Source organism: Leptidea sinapis, chromosome 29 (genome assembly GCF_905404315.1).
Source record: "Leptidea sinapis chromosome 29, ilLepSina1.1, whole genome shotgun sequence".
Taxonomy (NCBI): domain Eukaryota; kingdom Metazoa; phylum Arthropoda; class Insecta; order Lepidoptera; family Pieridae; genus Leptidea; species Leptidea sinapis.
Window position 1 is genome coordinate 6,766,133 of NC_066293.1, and position 23,990 is coordinate 6,790,122.

Sequence of the window (23,990 nt, forward strand, 5' to 3'; positions counted from 1 at the left end):
ACGATCGACTCGTCCCTTATTGTCATAAAAAAATAATACAGCGCGCGGCCCGTAGTAGGCAGAACATCTTCTTTACTAGCATTTATTCACGTCTCTGTTGGTAGGCACTTAACGGGAGACGCTTTTAGGGACATCGACAACAACAAACACATCATCGGTTCAATCGCAGCCTGATTGAATATTAAATATTTAAGTAAATTTTACAGGAAGAAAAAGAGGAGATACCAGACGCAGAGGCGACAGAAGAAGGCACAGCAGACGATGAAGAGGCGGCGAGGAAAGAGCGAGAGGCGAGAGCGCAGGCGTCGATAAAAGAGAGAGAGAAACAGGTGCAGAAGGCGCTCGCGACCAGCCTGCGAGACAGAGACAAGGAGAGGGAGTACCACAAGAGAGACGAGGCCATGCAGGTGACGTGTTGTGCAATTTAATTAGGATATCATTCGCACCACCTGTATGTGTGGTGGTTCTCCACAGTGCGGTTTTCAAGGAGCTTTCTTTGCGGTGTTTTCGGGACTTTACGACATTGTCACCTCCAAAAAAAGCGCATACACCTTCCCTAAAGGCTGGCAACGCTCCTGTGATTCTTCTAGTGTTGCAAGAGAATGTGGGCTGCGGTGATCACTTAACACCAGGTGACCCGTACGCTCGCTTATCCTCCTTTTCCATAAAAAAAAATTACAAAGATCAAACCGTCACAACCCATGCGGGGGCCATCATTGCCGTACTTTAAACATATTGAAAGGTCGTCAAAAATGCCCGAGCGGAGTTGTATATATGTATGTATACATTAACTCATACAGATAACATTAAAACATTTAATTCAAACTTATACTTTATTCCGTGGTTATAATGTTCACTATTGTATACTCTCATTAAAAGCTCGGACACGAACACAAGACAAGAACATTTTGTTTTAACAATTGAAATGTAATTATTTAACAAAATTAATAGAAAACGTTAAGTTAGTTAAATAAATTTATTAATTTAAAGGGGCACTTACCTAAAATATGACACTCCATCCTTTTGAGTTTGGATATGCCGTTATTTGAATTTTTTACTGACCACTTTGTCATTGCGTGGTGTTGTATTCAAAGCGTGGTCGAAACACAACTAAGACGCCCAATAGACACAACAATCAGACAACTTTTGAGTGTGATGTGAGTCTAGATGTTTATTGTACGTCAATGGGGGCCATCCGTAAGTTACGTCAAACACATTTTATGTTTTTTTTGCCAAGCGTGGCTGGCTGTTGACGACTTGTCAATCAAAATCGGTCACAGTAACAAGAGATTTGCTTTCCTTTTCTATCTTCTTATATTTCTGTTTAGCATATTGTAAATCTATGAAAATAACCTTTAAAATACTACTTTTTTTGTGTAAGAAAAAACACTTATTTCAACACACACACAAATAACAAAATGATGCAACTTAAAAATATACAAATATAAAAACGTGTGGTGTTGAAAAATGATAGTAGGTGGCGAGATGAGCAGGACGTTCAGCTCAAGGTAAATGATACGCCCTGCCCATTACAATGCAGTGCCGCTCGGGATTCTTAAAAGAATATGTACTAGTCACCTTGAGACGTAAGATGTTAAGTTTTATTTTAAACTATTTAAATACCTTATTGTTGATAGTAAGTAATAAATTTCCAGCACTTCAACGCTCTGCTAGCGGACCTGGTGCGGAACCCGGACTTGACGTGGCGGGAAGCCAAGAAGCAGCTGAAGAAAGACCACAGATACAGCCTGGCTGAGGAGCTGAGCAAAGAAGACAAGGTGAGTGATCGTTGCAGATGTGTCAGGCTCATCACATTAAGATAAGGTTTCACAAGGCACAAATAGATTTTTTTATATTTTTATGATGTCATCTGGCGAGCTCCTTCAGGTATCCTAAATGTATAAGAGATTTTATTTTCGTATAACTTGACACGGGGCAATAAGTTAACATAATCTTATATTTAAAATTCTCGTGTCACAATGTTCGTTCCCGTACTCCTCCGAAACGGCTTGACCGATTCTCATGAAATTTTGTGAGCAATATTGAGTAGGTCTGAGAATCGGCCAACATCTATTTTTCATACCCCTAAATGTTAAGGGTCCACACGTTTTGTTTTTTTTTTTTTACATTTTTTTTTAAATTTGTTTGATTATGAGTCAGCATTAAAAAATACATACAACTTCAAATTTTCACCCATCTACGATCAACAGTTACTTTTGTATCGCGATTTTAATATCTGCAATACAACGTTTGCTGGGTCAGCTAGTCTAATATATAAAATTCTCGTGTCATGGTGTTAAACATTGAACTCCTCGGAAACGGCTTGACCGATTCTCGTGAAATTTTGAGTGCATATTGGGTAGGTCCCCCTAAATGTTAAGGGTGATCCACACGATTTTTTTTTTTGACATTTTTTATTTAAATATGATTATAAGTCAGCATTAAAAAATACATACAACTTCAAATTTTCACCCAGCTCAGCCAGTCTTATGTATAAAATTCTCGTGTCACAATGTTAGTTACCTTACTCCTCCGAAACGTCTTCACTAATTTTTACCAAATTTTATATGCATATTCAGTAGGTCTGAGAATCGACTGCTATCTATTTTTCATCCCCCTAAATGTTAAGACATTATAAGATTTGTAAATTTTTTGTCAAGTTTTTATTCTTATTTTTTTTATTTTATTATGATTCAGCATTGAAAAATACATACAAATTTAAATTTTCGCCCTTCTACGATCTACAACTATTTTTGTATCACGATTTTTATATTATTCTGTTCCATCCACCAAACCGATATAGGGTTGCAAGATGGCAATCGAATACAATAATTGTAGTACGATATATTTGGTAGGTCTGAGAATCGGTTGCCTCAAAATTTTAATAATTGTTTTTTTTTATTTGTTATATGGCAATACGATGTTTGCTGGGTCAGCTAGTAGGATATATATATATACTAGCTGACCGGACAGACGTTGTTCTGTAGATAATAAAAAAACAGTTTTATAGGAATTTGTCAATAATATTTCATAGCATCAAGAATTATTTCGTAAAATATGCTCCCTGTTGTTATAATGAAATTGTTTCACAGCAGAACTGTCACCGGGCGTCACTAAATTCTCTCATAGAAAATATGACAATACAAAACAAATATTGAAAATAAAAATAATTTTGGGTCTCAAATCGAAATAAAGACTATCCTATCTCTCAAGTTGAACCAAACTGCACTCCATGAAGTAATCCCCATTAAAATCCGTTCATTAGTTAAGGAGTCCATCGCGGACAAACAACGTGTCACGTAATTTATATATATTAGATAATATAGACACACTAAAATAATAAGATAAAGTATATAATATACACTTATATAATATTATAGTTATACAATTTTTAACTTCCCGCTTAGAACATTTTCCCCGTTTTTCGAAAATCGAGTTTCATCAGAGATAAAACTTAAAGGTCGTAGGACGCTTCCCTGACTATTAACGCGATGGTGTCTGTAAGTCTGTATGCATGTATAGGTGTGTGTGTATTGATGTATGTAAACCTATTATAACTTTTGAACGGTTAGACCGATTTTATCGCGGTTGGTGCCATTCGAAAGGACTTGGCCATACTTCGGACCGGTAGATTTTAAGAAGTCGAATAATTGCCTTAACAAAACGTTTACATAGGACAGCTAACTCTTTGAGCTCTGTTTTTTATGAAAATAAGGGACGAGATGAGCAGGACGGTCAGCTGGTGTTAGTTGATACGCCCTGCTCATTAAAATGCAGTGCCGATCAGGTTTCTTGAAAAACCCAAAAATTCTGAGTGGTACTACAATTGCGCTCGTAACCTTAAGACATGAGATGTTAAGTCTCATTTCGCTAGTAATTTTACTAGCTACGGCGTCCTTCAGACCGAAACACAACAATACTTACACATTACTCTTGTTCTCAAAATAATTTGGGGCAGAGTGGACTGCATATACTTATTACAACGTTTATTGCGTTTCTTTGTACCGACTTCGTACGTACGTAAGCGGCGACACGCACTATTAGCGCAGCCACCTGCACGCACTCAAGCGCATAAGCACACGCCTGTAATGCCATCTGTCTTCTAAACGCTGTACTTGAGGTAGCACCACAGTGTGCTCGATGGAATGTTTGGTCAAAGAATGTAAGAAAAGATTTGAGAGTATGATGCCTGGAAGCTCTATAAAATAAGAGAACTAGTTTATAATTTTCATTGTTTGTTTTTTCTTTAGTATAATATATTTGTAACGCTTTAGATTTAATCTGTAATGTAATATTGTATCTTTAATAAATAAATAAATTACTGCTTCACGGCAGTAAATGACCCATAATTTAGCCGGCATCCTGTGCAAAGGAGCCTCCCCAGACTCTCGCGAGTGTATAACGTAGCTTGTCATTTCATTGAATGTTGTTTGATTGGTGATTGTGTCAATACGTGTGTTTGTTTCAGGAGCGCCTGTTCAACCAGCACACCACGTCGCTGGCGGTGAAGCGGCGCGACAAGTTCCGTGCGCTGTTGACGGAGCAGGGCGTGTCATGTGTCGCCAGCTGGCGCGACGTACGCAAGGCGGTCGCGGAGAACGCGCCGCAGTACGCCAGCGCGCAACAGGTATAGAAACCGTCTCATTATTCATATGTTCAACTCCAGTTAAGTTTACTCTATGTGATCATAGATGGCGCTGTATTTTATTTCGAATTAAATGAAACACGCTATCAATAATTAATCTAATATTACTATGATTATAAATTAATTAATATTTGCACTAACATCATATCTAGAGTGATGATTTGTTTATTTATTTATTTAAAACATCTCATAATCCACAGAACTTAAATTAGGTTATAATAATATTATTTTGTAGGACTCACATCTAATAACGGATTTACAATATCAAAATAAGACATGATAATTGTGCGAGGTGGGGTTAACATGATTTTTTAATCATGTGTACATTCCCATACTCCTCGGATTTGACACAGGAACAAAATAGAAAAATATTTAAATTAAATACAACTTTGTATAATGCGACATTCCACAACAATGAAAATTTAATTTTATTTGACACTAGAGGTCAGTCGTTCAATGTAAATACTTCGTAATAAGAGGTGGAACTGTCTGAGTAAAAATTGAAATTGCGTTTAGTATTAAACGTGCAGTGATTTGACATAAATTTGAAATAGAAGTTACAATATTATAGCAACGAAGTATAATCCGGCTTTTTATTTTATTTTATTGAATAGAAGGATGAGCGAGCGTACGGGTCACCTGGTGTTAAGTGTTCACCGCCGCCCACACTCTCTTGCAACACCAGAGGAATCAAGCAAGGAAGCTCATTCCACAGCTTTGTAGTACGTGGAAGAAAGCTCCTTGAAAACCGCACTGTGGAGGACCACCACACATCCAGATGGTGGGGATGATATCCCCTTATTTATGGCGTGTCGTGCGAAAGTGCAATTCGACGGCAGGAATCAAGTTAAACAGCTAAGTCTGAAAGCAAACAGACGCTTAAAACGCAGTTTTTTATAATCTGTGTCTAGTTTTATATCAACCACGATTGATTGACGACACGACTTGATTTCATACAATCGAGTGAATCACTCTTTTCTTAGAGAGTTTCGCTAGCCTGCAGTTAATGTGAGCATTTCCCGTATAGTCAAATTTATTAAAAGACAAATCTTAGCGTAATTTACACTGAATAAAACTCACAACATTTGAATAATTATTAAATTGAAAAAAAAAAAAAAAAATAACGCTTAATTCAATAAATTTACTTAAAGCTATTTATTTACAACAGTGACGTTCTATGTACATATGGACATACCATTCGCAGTCTGAAAGCGGACTGGTAAAAATGTGCTTAAAGAAAATGTAAGCACACTTTTCTTCTTAGTCGTGCGTCAATCACCAAGTCTTAAGTGTGCTAAAAAGTGTTCAATTAATATGTTAAAGACGCAAAAAAAGATGGTGTGACTTATCATCGGAAAGCATTTTTTATTCGTATAAGATGGGTTATCAAAAAGCGTAAATAATTTAGTAAAACAAATATTTTTTCAATAAATATCGAACAATTATTGACAAGTATTCACGTTTCGTTCTCTCGCGCTTGTCAGAATGAGACAGATGAAAGGGCGCGAACAGCACACAGTCAGAAATGAAAACTATAGAAGGCCCAGTGAACAATGATTAGCAATATTGTAGTCATTGCCGTTGAATGTGAACAGCTTCCAAGAACTTAAACAATAAAAGCAAGTGCTATTTACAGGGTATCACAGACGTATCGTTACCTAGTGATAAATGATACTTATTTACACCGAAAATCTGTAAAAGCTAATCTTTTTCAGCTTTTCCATAAAGAGGTAATAAAATAGAATTGGCGCCTGTTAGTAGCAAGAGAGAGTAGTGAAGAATTTTATAAACCAAATACGTCAAGTGTCATTTTCTTGAATCATTTCCTTGAGGCTGATTTATATATCACCAATGAAGGATTTAAGCGTACAAAAATTCATGCTCATAAAGTATGATTTAACTTTTTAAACATTAAAAGTATTGAAATCTCCTTCGAAAGTCAATATATTTAGTCAAATTGACGCACACACGAAAGTCCAATTTAGCCACATTTATAATTTGACAAAAGCTGTCATACAAAGATATGTTGATGTCCGCGTACACTGCATATACCAATAAGATACCCTGGAAAAGATGTCTAAATCAAAAAGTCAAATTTTAAGAATAGTAGATTCTCACTGCTTTTCATTTCGATTGAGAGGAAATAAAACAGTAGTATAACATGGACATTTTTAACAATTTAAGCAAATTTGAAGAAATTAATAAACCCGCCGCTTTTTTTTAATCTTACGACATTGATATTAGGCTTGGGCTCCAGACCTATACAGCCTACTATTAAATTAATTTTGTAATATATATATATTTTTAATTAATTAAATAACCTACTGTATTTTAATTAAAATTTTAATATCTTTTATATCTTAAAAAATACATGAGGCAAATAAATTAAAGTAAATATTATAAAATAACAAATTCTGTCTCTGAACTTTTTATTGTGTTTGGCTGTATGGCTCATTTTCTTTGCCTTAATATACATTTATGAGTAGATTTTTTTTGCACTTGTGCACAAAAATCGATTTTGTGCAGCCTATATCGTGCACAAATAAACAATTTCAGAGCATGAGAAGTGAAAATTATATTTCTTTCAGGGAACTGAACTTTTTAATAACCAGTTTACCGTTTTATTTTATCTAGATAAAAACATTATATTTCAGTGTTTGTTTCTCTCATTATAGGTTACCTTAATTTATTAGATCCAAATCCATTTTGATAGAGCGTTAAGAAGTATCAAATATACACACAAGCTAATAAATAAATATAAAAACTTTCGCCTTTATAATATGAGTGTCATTTGTAATAATAAACGTAAAAAACCTCCGACTGAATAGGTTTTGATCAGAAAATAGGGACAGACTGACAAGCGTTGCGTAGAGATGTCGCTTCATTGTGTGTCTTCTACCGCATTTATCACGGGGACTGTTCTGAAGAGCTGTTTGATCTGATTCCTGCCGCCGAATTCCACCTTCGCACGACACGCCACAAGTTACGATATCATCCCCACCATCTGGATGTGTGGCGGTCCTCCACAGTGCGGTTTTCAAGGAGCTTTCTTCCACGTACTACAAAGCTGTGGAATGAACTTCCTTGTGTGGTGTTTCCGGGACGATACTACATGGGTACCTTCAAAAAAAACGAGTATACCTTCCTTAAAGATTTTTCTTTTATTCTAACAATGTACAGAAAATAATAACACAATACGATCTATTTAGTTTTATATTAATGTTATTTATGAGTACAAATAAAGTACTGCCTTTTTACGATCTCTTTATTATTCGACCGCTTTGGTGTAATCATCCTCCAATTTGTTTTTTGCGTTTTTAATAAGATGTATACAAATTTTTTGAGAATTATTGAGGGTAAATTCCGGCTGGATTTGTCTCTAAACTAAACTTAGTTCAGTTGAATAATAAAGATAAGATGTAATAAAGGCCCAGGTAAGTTGCCCTGGGGAGTCCCGTCACGTTTCAACTGATAAGTGATGTCCAGATGGAGCGCGAGTTCCGCGACTTCCAGCGCGACAAGCAGAGTGCGGCCAAGTCCGCGCTGCGCCAGCTGCTGCAGGAGACTCGCACCATCACCCACAAGAGTCTGGCCGCCGTGCGAGAGAACCCCGCGGCGCTGCAGGCCATACACGACACGCTCAAGATAGACGCCAGGTACGGACAGACAGACACCTCGCTCTCAGTGTTTGTGAGCCTTGCAAATTTGTGCGTAACCACAGATATCTTTTCACTTTAGTTGTTGAGGTGAAGGTGAACAACAAGACAGACGCATAGACTGGTTTTGAAACATTGTCCTAAAACAACACATTTTCTTAAAAATAGCCATAACTTGTGTATAATAGTTATTTATGCAACTGTTGTATAATAAGGGGTATTAAAACACGAATGTGGTTTTATATGATAATATTATCACATGAGTGATAACATCATACCTAATTATCAACAGTTGCTGCAGTTATCTATACTAATATTATAAAGCTACAGTGTTTGTTTGTTTGTTTGAACGCGCTAATCTCTGGTACTACTGGTTCGATTTGAATGATTCTTTCAGTGTTGGGTAGTCCATTTATCGAGGAAGGCTATAGGCTATGTTTTTTTTTCAAAATTAGGAATCCGTAATAAAATTGCTATTTTGTAACACAAGGTGTAAAATCGAAAACCTATTTTTGCGCACGCTGCAAAAACTATTGACAATAGAACAAAATGATGTACAGGCTATAATATAGGCAATATTTTACTACTTATAAAACTATCGCGTGAATTATACTTTATATGGCAAAACAACGTTTGCCGGGTCAGCTAGTTATCAATAATTGCATACAAGACTTTATCTACACTTATAATATGATGTAATGTTTATTAGAACATTGGGTGTTTTAATTTTGGGAATAAGCTAACTGTTTTAGAATCTTTAATATAGGATTTAAAGCATGGGTGTAGATAAAATTATGAAACAAATTGTCTGAAGACTTGATAATACTGTCAAATAAAATGTTTATACCAAGGCTCTGTAAATGGCTGCTTGAAGTAAGTGTTAAGTTTTTGCATGCTTTTAATTTAGATGGATAGACATTGTAATATTTAAGATCTGGACATACCCTATTCCAAAGAAAAATAAATAATTTCATATGATTTCATTGGTGGTAATGAACAAGTCACAGTGAAACATAAGATTTTCAAATTTTTCTAGAAAAAGTAGAGTGTGTCTGGTTTCAGAGCGAGATAAAGAGTACAGGTTTAAAAAAAACCTTTTCTTCGACAACTTGTAACCGTCTTTTGTTTCTACTGCTTTCATTTGTTGTTGTATGAATAAATTATGACTTGACTTGTTATTTAGATCACTACATAGTATAAAACAAAGTCGCTTTCTCTGTCCCTATATCCCTATGTATGCTTAAATCTTTAAAACTACTCAACGGATTTTGATGCGGTTTTTTTAATACTTAGAGTGATTGAAGAGGAAGGTTTATGTGTATAATAACATCCATTAAATAGTGGAGAAATATTGTTATTTTTGAGGTTTCTAATGTGATGTCGTAAATTATTACATTTTTTCCGCTTACATTTCAAACGCAGGCTGAACCCTACGAGATTTATCAAAATAATGTACTAAATATTGTATTTAGTTTTAAGATTGTTTTATACAAAAGGATAGGTATTTTATTAAAGGCAGTACGAAGTCTGCGGGGTCAGCTAGTTGATGATAATATATCATTTTAAGTTATTTGTTAAAATACATAATTTGTCGTTTCATTCCCAATCTGTAGTATCAATAAGAAAGTTATTTATGTCATAGTAACCTTTACCACACAATATATAGCCCAATTAAAGATTTACTATCTCGACTCAGCCGAGTAGGCATAAAAAGTTTATGCTTGTTCCTAGTGTTAACATTATGATTATCACAGTCTCTATAAAATTCGCTTATGTGCCTATATACATACGTAACATTATCAAGAATATATTGAGAGCCAATTGTAATATGGATATTATTTCCTTCGATTAATAATTCTCTAGGATCAAACTTATTAATAGCGCTTGTGTCCCTCTTTGACTACAGAAAGATGCATTGCACCCATTAGGGTGTCAACATATCACCACTATAATGTGTACAATTTTAATACATTATTTTTCATTTTAAACTTGCAACCCCGCACTTGTGCAACTCAAAAATGCATGCCGGTTTGCCTGTAATTGGGTTTACACCATAAATAATACTTATTTTGTTGTTTTTATAGGTTTATATAGTCTCATAATTAACAAAATAAATAAATGTAATCATACATCATAGGGTCCTATCGCATTACGACACGCCTTAGAACTTAACATCTTATCGTTGGACAGGTTGTTCCATATGTTTGACAGAATTACTATTGTGCCTATTTGAAGCGCCACTTGCGAGCTTCCAGAGAACAAATTTTGACGTATAATACAAATCGCTACGTAGAATTGTACAATACTCTGAAGTATTTTTGCATTTTGAATTAATTTCATTTATTTCCGTGTTATTCATACAATAATCAACGTAATTAAAGTACACAATATTTTTTTGTAAATAGTTTCATCTAACGATGTTTGTTTAGCTGAGGTTGTCATCACTTGTTTTAGTACCGCAGACTCACGCTTCATGGCCAACATCGCTAAAATGGCGTATATCAAACAGGCACAAAAGCACTTTGATAGCCGCCAGTCCAGTGGTAGTAGAGATCAGTGCTTCCCATACACGAGTCACGTGACATGTAAGTAACGCGAGGGTTCGTGATCGCAGGTACAGCGCCCTGGACCACGTGCCGGAGGAGCGCGAGGAGATCCTCACGAGCTACCTGGAGGAGCTGCAGAAGAAGGGTCCACCGCCACCGCCGACCGCTACGGAGCCGGCGCGGCGATCCAAACCATGACCCGCTATGGACCGGTAACTAACATATTACTAACTAACTTGAATACCAGTGGGAGGCACCTTTGCACTGGATGCCGGCTAAATTATGGGTACCGCAACGGCGCCTATTTCTGTCGTGAACCAGTAATGTGTAAGCATTATTGTGTTTTCGTCTGAAGGATGCCGTGGCTAGTGAGATTACTGGGCAAATGACACTTATATCTCAAGGTGACGAGTGCAATTGTAGTGCCGTTCAGAATTGTTGGATTTTTCATTATAATGGGCAGGACGTATCAATTACCATCAGCTGAACGTCCTAATCGTCTGGCCTCTAATCATCATAAAAAATAATGGAATTACGACAGAAATGATAAGTTGAGGAGCACCACATAATGCAACATCGCTACCGGTAAAAAAATACCGCAATGGATTTGTTGTGAAAACAAATGTTTATAAAAATTTAAATATTTTAATTAATAAAACAACGTTTGGATAAAGTATTTATCTGTTTATGTAACATATTTTCTTTTAAATAAAATCACAGCCTAAATCAAGTGTATTTTTTTGCACATGGCTTAAAAAGAAACAAAAATTTGATTCTAAATATATTTAAAAATAAAATAATCATATCAATATCAAATTTTTTCTTATAATAATAATTGTAGTATTAATTTGGCATTGTTTTTTTGGGAAAAATAACGCACCTAATGCGTCTATTGTGTCTAAACGCCACGCCCAAGCCGCAGGCGGCTTATTCAAAATGGCGGACGACCGCACGTTCCTCGAAACGTACCGCACGGCACTAAAGCTGGTCTCTGGTCTCCTATTTTATGCCGTACGCGGCGTCTGGCGTCAGCGTCAACGTTCAATTCCGTGGCTTCCAACGTCTGGACACAACGCACAGCGTCGGCGGTCAATACGTCTGGCGTGACGCAGGTGGCTCAGTGGCTATCCGCGAGCAGTGTTTTCGCGATGGATTTGGTGAAACTAATATTGAATAATTTTAACTTTTTTTCACACTGCAATAGTTCGAAATGACTAGAGACGCGGCGCACGATGTTCGAATGCCGCGTACGGCGTCAATATGCCAGCGTCGACGTGTGAAAGAGACCACAACAGTACATTTATATAGTAAGCATTGTGACGCAGCGTACGGCGTAACGAGACGTCGCGTACGGCGTAAAATAGGAGACATAGACATAGCCTAAGTTATGCAGAAAAATAATTATTTAAGAACTATGTGGTAAATTTTTCCGCTAGAGCCTCCTGCCGAATTAATCAGTAAGCATTGTCTGATCTGAAAAAATAATTGTAAAATAGCTGTCCCACTCCGGTTACTTAAAACTTAAACCCTATTTTTCCTCAACCTTATTGAAATCAGTCTGTATAACTGTAACTTGTTTGTTTCAGTTGCTAAGGAACACCAAATGTTGTGCTGTGATGGTGTAGATTAAGAATTATTGTAATAATTAAGGACTTATTAATAAATGAATTTGTAATTGTTATTTGTATTTTATTATTCTACGCCTACGTAAATACCTGAACATATTTAGTTTCAGTCTGACCAGTGGGAGGCTCCTTTGCACAGAAAGCCGGCTAGATTATGGGTACCACAACGGCGCCTATTTCTGCCGTGAAGCAGTAATGTGTAAGCATTACTGTGTTTCGGTCTGAAGGGCGCCGTAGCTAGTGAAATTACTGGGCAAATGAGACTTAACATCTTGTCTCAAGGTGACGAGCGCAGTTGTAGTGCCGCTCAGAATTTTTGAGGTTTCAAGAATCCTGAGCGGCACTGCATTGTAATGGGCAGGGCGTATCAATTGCCATCAGCTGAACGTCCTGCTCGTCTTGTCCCATATTTTCATAAAAAAAAGTCTTGCCATAAATACTGAAACAAAAAAAAATTCAATTACAAATAACATTTATTACTTTTACAGTGTGTCAGTTAATACATACATATAAAACAATCTTTCTTAAAGGCCGGCAACGTTTTTGTGATTCCTCTGGTGTTGCAAGAGAATGTGGGCGGCGGTGATCACTTAACATCAGGTGACCCGTACGCTCGTTTGTCCTCCTATTCCATAAAAATAAAAAATAAAATTATAAAAAGCTTCTTCGAAGTGGTCTCCATTGGCTGCAGTACAGTCCTTTAAACGTTGAGGCCAGTTATCAGTAGAAGCACGCACTCTTTCCATGTGAAAATTCTTCACTGCCAATCGTGCGGATTGTTTTAGGGACTCAAAATTATCATGGCGTTTATAGCAAGCCGTACTCTCTTAAACTGACCGTAAATCATAATCCAGCGGATTAATATCGGGACTAGACGACGGCCAGTATTCACCTCTGATGATATCCGAAACGTTCATTTCCAACTAAGACTGCGTAAACCGAGCATTATGACCCGGCGCCGAGTCTTGTTGAAAATTCCATTCTTGGTTATTGAGCATGGTGTTGTTAAGGGGCTTCACTGCCTTCTCAAGAATGGTATTTTGATACACTTGTGACGATGTTTTGATACCTTTTTTCTCAAAAGAATAACTCAGTCACTCCTTCATAGCTAATACCCCACCAAACCATCACTGAACGAATCTTTTCGCCGCAATAAAATTTGAATTAAATTTACTCATTGGCGTACATAATATTATGTATATATTATGGATCTCAATACAATATCTCGGATCTATAATAAAAATATAAAATATTCAAAAATATTTATTTCAAATAAAGACAATACATAACAACATGACACATTTAAAATCATACGTTTAAGCAATAACTAGAGACATTTATATAGACAAGTAACAAAATTACTGTTAAAATACATCAATTAAAAATTCGGAAGCCAATGCGTTTGACAAAAGCAATATTTATAAATAATTAAGTCCAAGAATATAAAATGCTTTTCAATAAAAAATTTAACACTGGCCACATTTAGTTATCAAACTGTTGCCAACAGATGGCGCCACAAGTTAACTTATGTACTGAATATCATTTTGCGAAGAAATTGAATCTAGAATCATTTTATAGCCAAAAATGATTGAATGATCAACTTTTTTAAGTCTGATATTGTTATATTGTTTTATTGCACTTCCTAACTTTATATTTTCATATCGGTTGTTATACTTTACATTTAGTTGTCAAACTGTTGCCAACAGATGGCGCCACGCCATAACTTAATTTTTTCTGTATCCTCTTACAAAATAAAACATAAATCTAGAATCTATAGCCAAAAAGATGATCAATTTTTTTTTATCTGTTACTGCTACATTGTTTTATTTACCTTCCTAGCTTTTATATTTTCATTTCAATAGTAATACTTTCATTTGAGTAGTTGTTGGATTTATTTTACAATTTCACAATCAGCAAATGAATTTATATAAATAAGTGTTAATACTAAATTAATAAAAAGTTTTTGTCAGACTTAAGTAGCTTAATAAGAAGATTATTAAATGCTATTAAAAACAATTTCTGTCTTTTTAGACAATAGTACTATGGGGGTTAGTTTTAATTTAATATATTATAAGTCTTGTATACAAGTTGACCGTAACGTTTTCAAAATTCAATCTATTATTTAAGATTATATAAATTGCATATTTTCCAACCGCCTATCCATACTGAATATTTATTCCAAAGTATCAATCTTAGTTTTAATGTAATCCAAGTATGCAAGGAAAAGGCCCATCTGTCACTTAAACGAAATATACCATACATGGAATGAAAAAAAGCATAAATTTACAATATACTCGGTTATAGACAAACAAACCGCTCAAGAAGGGCCACTCCAACGGAGATACACTTTGTAACACATGAAAGCGATTTGATTGATAAGTCGTAAACAGTCAGCCACGCTCCTTTGTATTTTGAATATTAAGCCACTAGCTAACGGACACATTGACAATTCAAAATTGGTGACGTATTATCGGGCTGTGATATATTCGCTAGCATATACTATATATAATCCCCCTTATTCATTATAGAGTAAAGAAGCCGTTAAGGAGTGTTTTTACTCATTCTGACTTAGGTCAATAGAAGAAGACAGTGAGAATTAGCAATGCTTTAAGTTAGCAGACTATTATGAATAAGGGGGTAAGTAATTAAACTAACATTTATAATTATAATAACGCTATAGATGATATATTTTCTTATGTACAATCTATCAGGTACAAGCAAGGAATAAATTATTATTATTATTATACTAATATAATTGGTACCAAAATTTATCAATGATGCGGGACTCGAAAACTCGATGTTTTTGCTATTATAAGCTAGATCCTAAGGAATCAAGAGAAAATTTTAAAGATATAAACATTTTGACTGTTGCATCTCAATATATTCTTGATAATGTTCTATATTATGTTCGTAAGCACCTAAAGGAATTTTCCAGAAACGGCGACAATAATAATGTTAACACCAACAGACAAACTTGTTATACAAATGATTTAAGTTTTCTTTACTCACACACTTTTAGCACGTCCTGAGGATGCCTCGTGTAGATGCCTTTTTTTAAAAACAAATATTGGCGGAATTAACACAAAACAAAACTTAATTCATTTGGATAATTATGGATTTCCGCAAAGTAACGCCTAATTCAATAAATTTTCAAATTTGTTATGCCTACTACTCGGTTGAGTCTTTGTTGGATTTATATGCTATCTAGCTGATCCGACAGACGTTGTTCTGTAATTAATAAAATGCTGTTTTTTTATGAATTTGTCAATAATATTTAATAACATCGAGAATTATTTCGTAAGATATGCTCCCTGTTGTTATAACGAAATTGTATCACAGCAGAACTGTCAAAGCGTGCGTCAATAAATTCTCTCATAGAAAATATGTCGATACAAAACATATAAGGAAATAAAAATAATTATGGGTCCCAAATCGAAATAAAAACTATCCTACCTCTCAAGTTGGACTAAACTGCAGTCCATGAAGTAATCCCTATTTAAATCCGTTCATTAGTTTAGGAGTCCATCGCGGACAAACAACGTGTCACGTAATTTATATACATATATTAAGATTACAAAAAAATCCCGGAAAATGTACAAAACAAATGGGTTACGAAATTCAAAAGAATTGTTAAAAACCGTTGTGTGGTAACGGTTACTATAACATAAATGATTTTCTTAATGACGCCACAGATTGAGAATGGAGCGACCGTCCTCCGGCTATTTAATAGTAAATTATATTATAAACAAAAAAAAGGCCGCTGGGTTTATTGCGTCTGTTCTTCTCAGGTCTGAGGCACACTATTTCGAATGGGTGTAGCTTATGAGTTATGACGTTCATTATGTGATTTCAAATACTATTTTGAATCAAAATATTAGATTTAGTAATACACCAAGATTTAGTAACTATGCGTCACTCGGTTGGCTTAGTAGGTATGAGCTCTGGGGCGTATCCCGAAAGGCGCGGCTTCGTTTTTGTTTCATCGCTTTACATAATATATTGTAAATGAAACTATTTGTACAACGATGAAGCTGTAAATGTTGATTTAAAAGAGTGGCAATGAGATTCTTGCCACTTCTTCTCGTTAAAGATCAAACTTATTCCGGAGTGGTGGTAAATGTGAAAAGACAAGAAAATTATTGACATTAATAAGTGTTATTTCCTTGACTTACATGAATTAAGTGATTTTCATTTGATTTGAGTCCCACATTGTCCATAAATATTTATGCAAATTAAATTTGTATAATTATATAATCCCAGACGTAAGGAAGTTCACGTAAATAATAACAAATTATTAATAATTATTATATAACAATAATATACGTATTACAATATAATTCGCGAACATCTCGTGAGATATGTTCTAGACACGCCGTTATATGACAGGACCTTATATTATTTATACGCCTAGATAGTCTGTGGCAGCTGTGAAAACGTAGAAAAAAATTGAGGTTGACTGTAAACCTCTATTTTGAGCAATACACTCGCACTAACACAAAGTGACACAAATCGCGAGTGTAAAACGTTGTTTTCATCAGTTGTCTAGCAGGAAGAAACTCTATCTAGCCGCATAAATAAATTATTTAAGGACAAGATCTTTATGTAAATGCGAATAATAACCAATAATACCTTGTGTTTTACAAAATGTTAATTATTATAACATTGTTAATAACTCTTACATTTATGTACACTGAATTTTACTGCAAATTACGTCACTCTTTAAGGGGGGGGGGTTAGACGTCACATTCTAATATCTAAAGTAATATGCTAAAATTAATATTCAATCTCGATAATTTAAATTTATATGTAAACAAAATCTATAGAAAAAAAAATGGCAAAAGAAATTTATTTTTAAAACTTCTTTACAATAATAATAATATATTAATCAAACAAAAACACAATTTCAACAATGCACAGTAAATTCACATTGAAGTTTTCACTAACTCCATTAAATTTTACTTATAAGATATACCCCGACTTATGTCAGCTGTATGGCTACAGATATACTGCTATAAGCATTTCGGTGACGCGAATCCACGAGATTTCACCTTTAGAAAAAGTGTCTTAACTGTACCTATATATTTATATTTTCAAATATTAATTTGCCGCGTGTGCTATTCCTGAGCATGTCGGTGACGCGAACCCATAAGATTTTCCCCTACGAAAGTGTGCCCAACGCGGTTAAAAATGTTTTCACTTAAAAAAAATATTAGTCATAAAAATAACATTTAAAAAAAACGTCATAGTCATAGGCGAGACGGATTTACAAATGGGACCACAAAGTACCTGGAGGGGCTTAAAAGACCCACAATACTTGTGTGACGTAATTAATAGAAGGCCCATTTTGTTAATTCAAGATTTTACACCAATCTTAACTAGAAAAAATCGTGAATGGAATCGAATCGTCAAAATGCTATCAGAATTGGGTATACTCCCCAATTCTATGCTATCAGAATTGGGGAGTATACCCAATTCTGAACTTACATATTATCTTATTTATGCAGCCAAAATTTAATTAAATATTTATCTGATTAACGGGCGCAGTTTAGTATTTTAACAAAAAATAATTCAAATTGTCTTAACGTTTTACTTTGTTCAAAACTTCAGACTAAATGCTTTTAAATATACATGTCTTATCCATGTTAAATAATCTTTGGAATGTCCATAAATGGCGCCCGATCAATGGGAGTCTAAGCTACATAACAATTAATATTTAACACACCATCGCATAGTCTTTTATAAATCCAACACAATTTTGTTACACGACTTAACTATTGTTCTCCCGCGGTTTTCCTTTTAACCTTGCAATCTCTTCCCCAAGTGTGTCAATGTTTTCCTGTAATCATTTTTAATTATTTAATCGAATACGAATTCGTATTTAAAATATTACTGTAGTGTTATGTGATGTTAAATTAACACAATATTGAGGATGTTGAACAATTATTAAATGAATGTGTCCGATTTCGGTCTAGTAGAGACAAAATTGTAGGACTTATGGGTTTGAACAGATTTGATACGGGCATGTTTGTAAATATACTTGTCCGCCCTGCATCTAAGGATGCCATAAGTCTGTTTGAATCCATAAGTCTTATTTGTTGAACACTGTAGATATAACTTGCTCTTCCTTTTATTAATTATTTTTTAGTTTACTGTTAAGAATTTTGTTTTTGTTTTTTTTAATGTACTTAGATTATAATGGGACTGACATGTACATACGTATAAAACGCCCCTAAATCAATAAAGAAAAAAAAAACACAATATTGTTATGATACTTGATAAAATGTCCTCATAGAACCATATTAAAAATAGGGATGTTTCCTAAATAAAATTTTTATAAAGCAGTATATCAGCTGCTACGACATAGAATGCCTGAATGGAGATTATTTTAACATATTATATATTATTTTACATTATTTACACTGACTTTGAGCGTGATGTTCTTCAACAGTGTGTCCTCGAGCACCGCTTGCAACTTCTTGTTCATCTCGAGCGACAGTTCAAGCGACATGCCCCCCGGGTCGCCCCCCCACACCGCAGCCATTGCTCCCCCGCCCAGTCTCGCTATCTCCTTCTGTCTCATAAAAATCATCATTTAATATCATTTAATTTACGATTTTTTATCCATCATTAAGTTATGTTTTGAAGTGTAAACTGCTTTAGCCACGATCACTTTTTGATAGGGAAAATCTTATAGGATCGCGTCACCGACATGCACCTGGATAAAATTAACTACAATTTTGAGATTCATATGAATATTTGATTTGACATGATCGATAACTTTTTTGAGGTACTCATAGATACAAACTAGGTATTTTATTTACGGGTCACCTGATGTTAAGTGATCACTGCCGCCCACATTCTCTTCCAACACCAGAGGAATCACAGGGGCGTGTGAATTTAAAGGTGTGCGTGCTTTTTTTGAAGGTACTCATGTCGTATCGTCTAGCAACGTCGCACAAGGAAGCTCGTTCCCAAGCTTAGTTGGAAGAAAGTTCCTTAAAATCCGCACTGTGGAGGAACACCACACATCCAGATGGTGGGGATGATATACTAACTTGTGGGGTGTCGTGCGAAGGTGGAATTCGGCGGCAGAAATCAGCTGAAACAGCTCTTAAGCTGAACACTCCCCATGATACATGTGGTTAATAGGATTTCATATTTTGTTAAGAGTTCGGGGTTTGGAATACACCAGCATAAGTCCACAAATAATTTAATACATTGTACATGTACCAACAGTCAGTACCTAACGTACTCCTAACTTAACTCCTACTTTACCAACAATACTAATACTAAACACCAATAACACTAGCATCGCTTCTAAGTAATAACAAGAAAAACATGTTTTTGTAAACAACTAGACGTCAAGATTCCTTTACACCGGTAAGTACTTATCGAATTGTCCCGAACATTCACCGTAACAATATTTTATAAAGCTAAATTACCTTCGTCAGCTTCCTTAGCTGCTGTGCGTGTTAAAACAGATTTAAAGTATTATAATTCTGCTTTGATATATGGATGTTAAACACGACAAATTCATTGAAAATATTACGTGAGAAGTAATGACCAAAGTACAAAAAATAAATAAATAGGCATTATAATGACACCAGTTGAAAACAGAGGGCCTACCATCAACTTTTAATAAGCGATGCGAATCCGATGCAGTTCAGTTTAGGTGCCAAAACTGAATCACTAAAATTCGTACGATGAAGTGCCTTTTACTGAATTTGGATCGCTTATGAAGAATGAACGAAATAAAATTGCGTTCCGAAACCTAAAATGATATGATTTTAACGGTTTTTTTTTTGCGTAGAAAATACTAAAAATACATTTTAAAATTGCGCAATTGTGTCAAATTATAAAGCATTAACCCTGTTTTTATTCATGGTACGAATGAATAAACGAACTAAATCAGTTTACGATACAGTTGATATCATTTTTCACATTCAATTGACATTGCGATTTAATCAGTTGATTTGACGTCAACTTAAATTAGATAGCTCTAATCACGTCGTGGTACGAAATAGCAAAGCAGTTCATTTTAGGTTGTCAATTGAATCGCAATAAGAGTTCATGGTAGGCCTGCTGGTTGTTAAAAATCACAGACATGTCATTAACACTGATTCCTAAATCGACATTTTTTTTTTTTTTTGTTTTAGCATTATTACTGTGTTTGCTCTGCAAAATAGTTTTCGTGCTATATATCAGCTTGGTTATAGACAGTAGAGACTGTCTATAACCAAGCTGATTTGAGAGCAAAGAAAAATTTAAAGAAATAAATATTATGACTGTTCAGTGTCAGTACATTTATGAAAACTTAATATACGTTCACAAAAATCGTCACCTTTTTGCTCTTAATAGTGATGTTCATTATTATAACACTAGAAATAAGGGATTGCTTGTAACTAGTTCTAGTAGGCTTCATAAGATACATAATAGCTTTAAGGGTAAATGTATACACTTCTATAATGAAGTCCCAGCCACTGTTAAGGCATTATCTATAAATAAATTTAAATGTTTTATAAAAAAAATAGCTCTGTCGTAAATCCTATTACTCCACTTCTGAATATCTAAATGATCGGACAGCCTGGGACTAGATTGTGATTATTTTATAACGATTGAAATGACTGTACAATATTGTATATTTTTATTGAAAAGAGCGCAAAAAAAGAATGCTGGGAGAGTTTCTTGCGCCGCTTCTTCTCTCTGAGAGCGCCATTTGTTTCCGAAGCGGTAGTAGTATCTAGTAGTTATAAGAAATGACATCAAAAAGAATTCTAAACGAATCAATTTTGAAAAAATAAATGCCTTTTATTATTGGCACATTGGTTTCTTTTCGAAGATGTTCCCTTCCCCCCAGATCTTCCTCGACTGTCTTTTCAGAGTATCTTGTCTGATACGAGATATACTTGGCTATTGTTTTGACAGCTGTAGTGTCAAGTATCCGGTCAGGTTAAAGGAAGTGGATAAAGACGGGTGTCACCTTGTTTCGGTCGCTGGTGGGTGTGGCCAGAGCTCCCGCGGGCGAGGCTGCCAGCATGTTCCTCAGCAGTTTACTCTTGACCCGCAACTCTCCCGTCAGCTGGCGCACGTGTTCCTCCAGGAACTCGCATCTCTCCGCCCTCCGCGCCAGGGTTCGCTGCAGGTGCACTATCCGCTCTATCAGCGTCTGCTTGTCTGGCTCACGCTGCCATCATGACAACCACAACATCAATTAAGGCGCGGTCATACCTCAATATCAACAAAAATTGGTTTCTTAGGGAGTCGATTACAACATAACGCAATGAAAATATTCCGACGCAAAAAATACAGTGCACAAAGAAGGATTTAATGATAATTTTTAACCGAATAGAATATTTATATATAATTTGAAATATCCAATAGAAAATTTGGAAGTTGCTTCACAAAAATAAACTTCGGAGTCAAAAATCTCCGAATTTTAAGCGATAACAATATTATTTTTTTAAAGAATTGAATAGAATTAGTACTTTTCTAAAATTTAAACCGAACAATTTTTCAATTTATTATGTAAATTTTGAATAAACAAAAGAAAACCAGTAAAATAAATGCCCATTTGCTTAGCTTAGCCACATGACCAACACAAATAATGTAGGGTTGGTTGTAGCGTTTACAATCCTAGTCAGTCCGCGCCTTAAACAAACGATTTATCGATCTAGTGTTCCAATAAATAGCATACCGAAAACAATAATAATGTAAAGTGAAGTGAGGAGCGTTTGTTAGAGAGGAGGCGCTAGTGTTGCGGTGTGAAGTGTGTGGCGAGTAGAGAAGAGGAGACGGTATAGGCTATATAAATGCCTTGTTCGAAATTGAATTAATTATTCCGAAGTGTTAAGTGTTATTAAATAGTTACCAGAGTGTAAAATTGCAAGTTAAAAGTTACCTTTGTAAAATCTGTAATATAAGTAAAGTGATTTGTGATAAAATATTATTTTTATTTTCCCTGAATGCATTACATCAACTCAAACACGTTCAATTATTTAACTTTCATAGAGACATTATAAACCTTGGTTGAGGTTTTCGTGGTATTTATTTCATAAAAATCTTATGTATTTGTTCTGTATTGGCCAATAAACTAAAAAAAAAAAACACAAAATATTTTATAAACTTCAACATACTACAACCAATAAGCCACTTATAAAACAATCTTTGACTGGACAGAATGTCACATTATATACACATTTATATTTTCATCAAAGTTTATAGCCGTTGCGGGATTCGAACCCGCGCCTTAACCCAACGGGTATACCGCTAAGCTTACCGTCCAATGACTGATCGTTCCTAAAGCACAGTTGTTCGACGCCCCAACTGAGGCACCATCTACAGAATTTACTTTAAGTTTGATACTGTTCATATTTGACTTCAGATGTCGCTCTTTGAAATATATACAAATTTTTCAAGTGATTTTTCCAAAATTGGGGGTTTATAAATATGTTCCTAGTATCATAGATTTATAATATTACTAGCTGACCCAGCAAACGTTGTATTGCCGATATTAAAATCGCCATACAAAAGTAACTGTTGATCGTAGATGGGTGAAAATTTGAAGTTGTATGTATTTTTTAATGCTGACTCATAATCAAACAAAGTTCAAAAAAATTAATTAAAAAAAAATGGCGTGGACCACCCTTAACATTTAGGGGGAAGGAAAAAAAGATGTTGTCCGATTCTCAGACCTACCCAATATGCACTCAAAATTTCATGAGAATCGGTCAAGCCGTTTCGAAGGAGTTTAACTACAAACACCGCGACATGAGAATTTTATATATTAGGGAAATAATGTGTGCAAGATAGACAGATAGGTAAGCGAATCTATAGTTAATGTAACCGATTTTGATTTACAAGTCGTAAACGGTCAGCCACGATTACAATTAGGTCCTTAGTAGTTTGAATATTGAGCCACAAGATAACGTACACATTGACAAATTGAAATTGGAATATAAGCTAATATATCTAAGTCTTTTAATTAATTCTTATGGGGCATCTGCCGATATTAATACAATATTTGTGCTGCAGAAGAAGGCTTTTCGCGCTATTTATAACCTAGGTCCTAAAGAATCATTGAGAGCAAAATTCAAAGAAATTAACATCTTTACTGTTGCTTCTCAATATATTCTTGATAATGTAATGTATGTTCAAAGGCACATAAGTGAATTTGCTAGAAACTGTCATAAGCATAATATTAACACCAGGACATAGGCTTATAATGCCTACTACTCGGCTAAGTAGGGTTAGGAAGTCTTTTGTGGGGCGATGTATATGCTTTTACAACAGGATCCCAGAAAATATTCAAAACAAAAGTATTACATTATTCAAAAGAATTGTTAAAAACCGTTTATGTGGTAAAGGTTACTATAACATAAATTACTTTCATTATGATACCACAAATTGGGAATGGAGCGACCGCCCTCAGGCTATTAAATAATAAGTTTAATTGTACAATGTTACTTTGTAAACATATTTTTTGATGAAAAAAAAGCCCGCTGAGTTTGTTGCGCCCGTT

General features: G+C 34.9%; 2 protein-coding genes across 6 annotated transcripts in view; one reads left to right on the forward strand and one right to left on the reverse strand.

Annotated features, from left to right (window-relative positions):
- The window catches only part of LOC126973344 (transcription elongation regulator 1-like), a 68,966-nt gene extending 56,438 nt beyond the window's left edge, over window positions 1-12,528 (forward strand). For both annotated transcript variants that reach the window (XM_050820570.1, XM_050820571.1), the window contains exons 19-24: window positions 207-407; window positions 1,656-1,778; window positions 4,469-4,627; window positions 8,132-8,301; window positions 10,916-11,059; window positions 12,434-12,528. In XM_050820570.1, the coding sequence (XP_050676527.1) occupies window positions 207-407; window positions 1,656-1,778; window positions 4,469-4,627; window positions 8,132-8,301; window positions 10,916-11,045 (783 nt within the window). In that variant the 3' untranslated portion in view covers window positions 11,046-11,059; window positions 12,434-12,528. The remainder of the gene's footprint in view (window positions 1-206; window positions 408-1,655; window positions 1,779-4,468; window positions 4,628-8,131; window positions 8,302-10,915; window positions 11,060-12,433) is intronic.
- Window positions 12,529-13,722: 1,194 nt separating this feature from the next.
- The window catches only part of LOC126973343 (myosin-9), a 34,631-nt gene continuing 24,363 nt past the window's right edge, over window positions 13,723-23,990 (reverse strand). For 2 of the 4 annotated variants that reach the window (XM_050820568.1, XM_050820566.1), the window contains 4 exons: window positions 21,453-21,656; window positions 19,915-19,935; window positions 18,897-19,043; window positions 13,723-18,308 (listed from right to left, as the gene is read on the reverse strand). In XM_050820568.1, coding sequence (XP_050676525.1) covers window positions 18,240-18,308; window positions 18,897-19,043; window positions 19,915-19,935; window positions 21,453-21,656 — 441 coding nt within the window. In that variant the 3' untranslated portion in view covers window positions 13,723-18,239. The remainder of the gene's footprint in view (window positions 18,309-18,896; window positions 19,044-19,914; window positions 19,936-21,452; window positions 21,657-23,990) is intronic. The other 2 variants (XM_050820569.1, XM_050820567.1) reach the window with 1 other exon arrangement.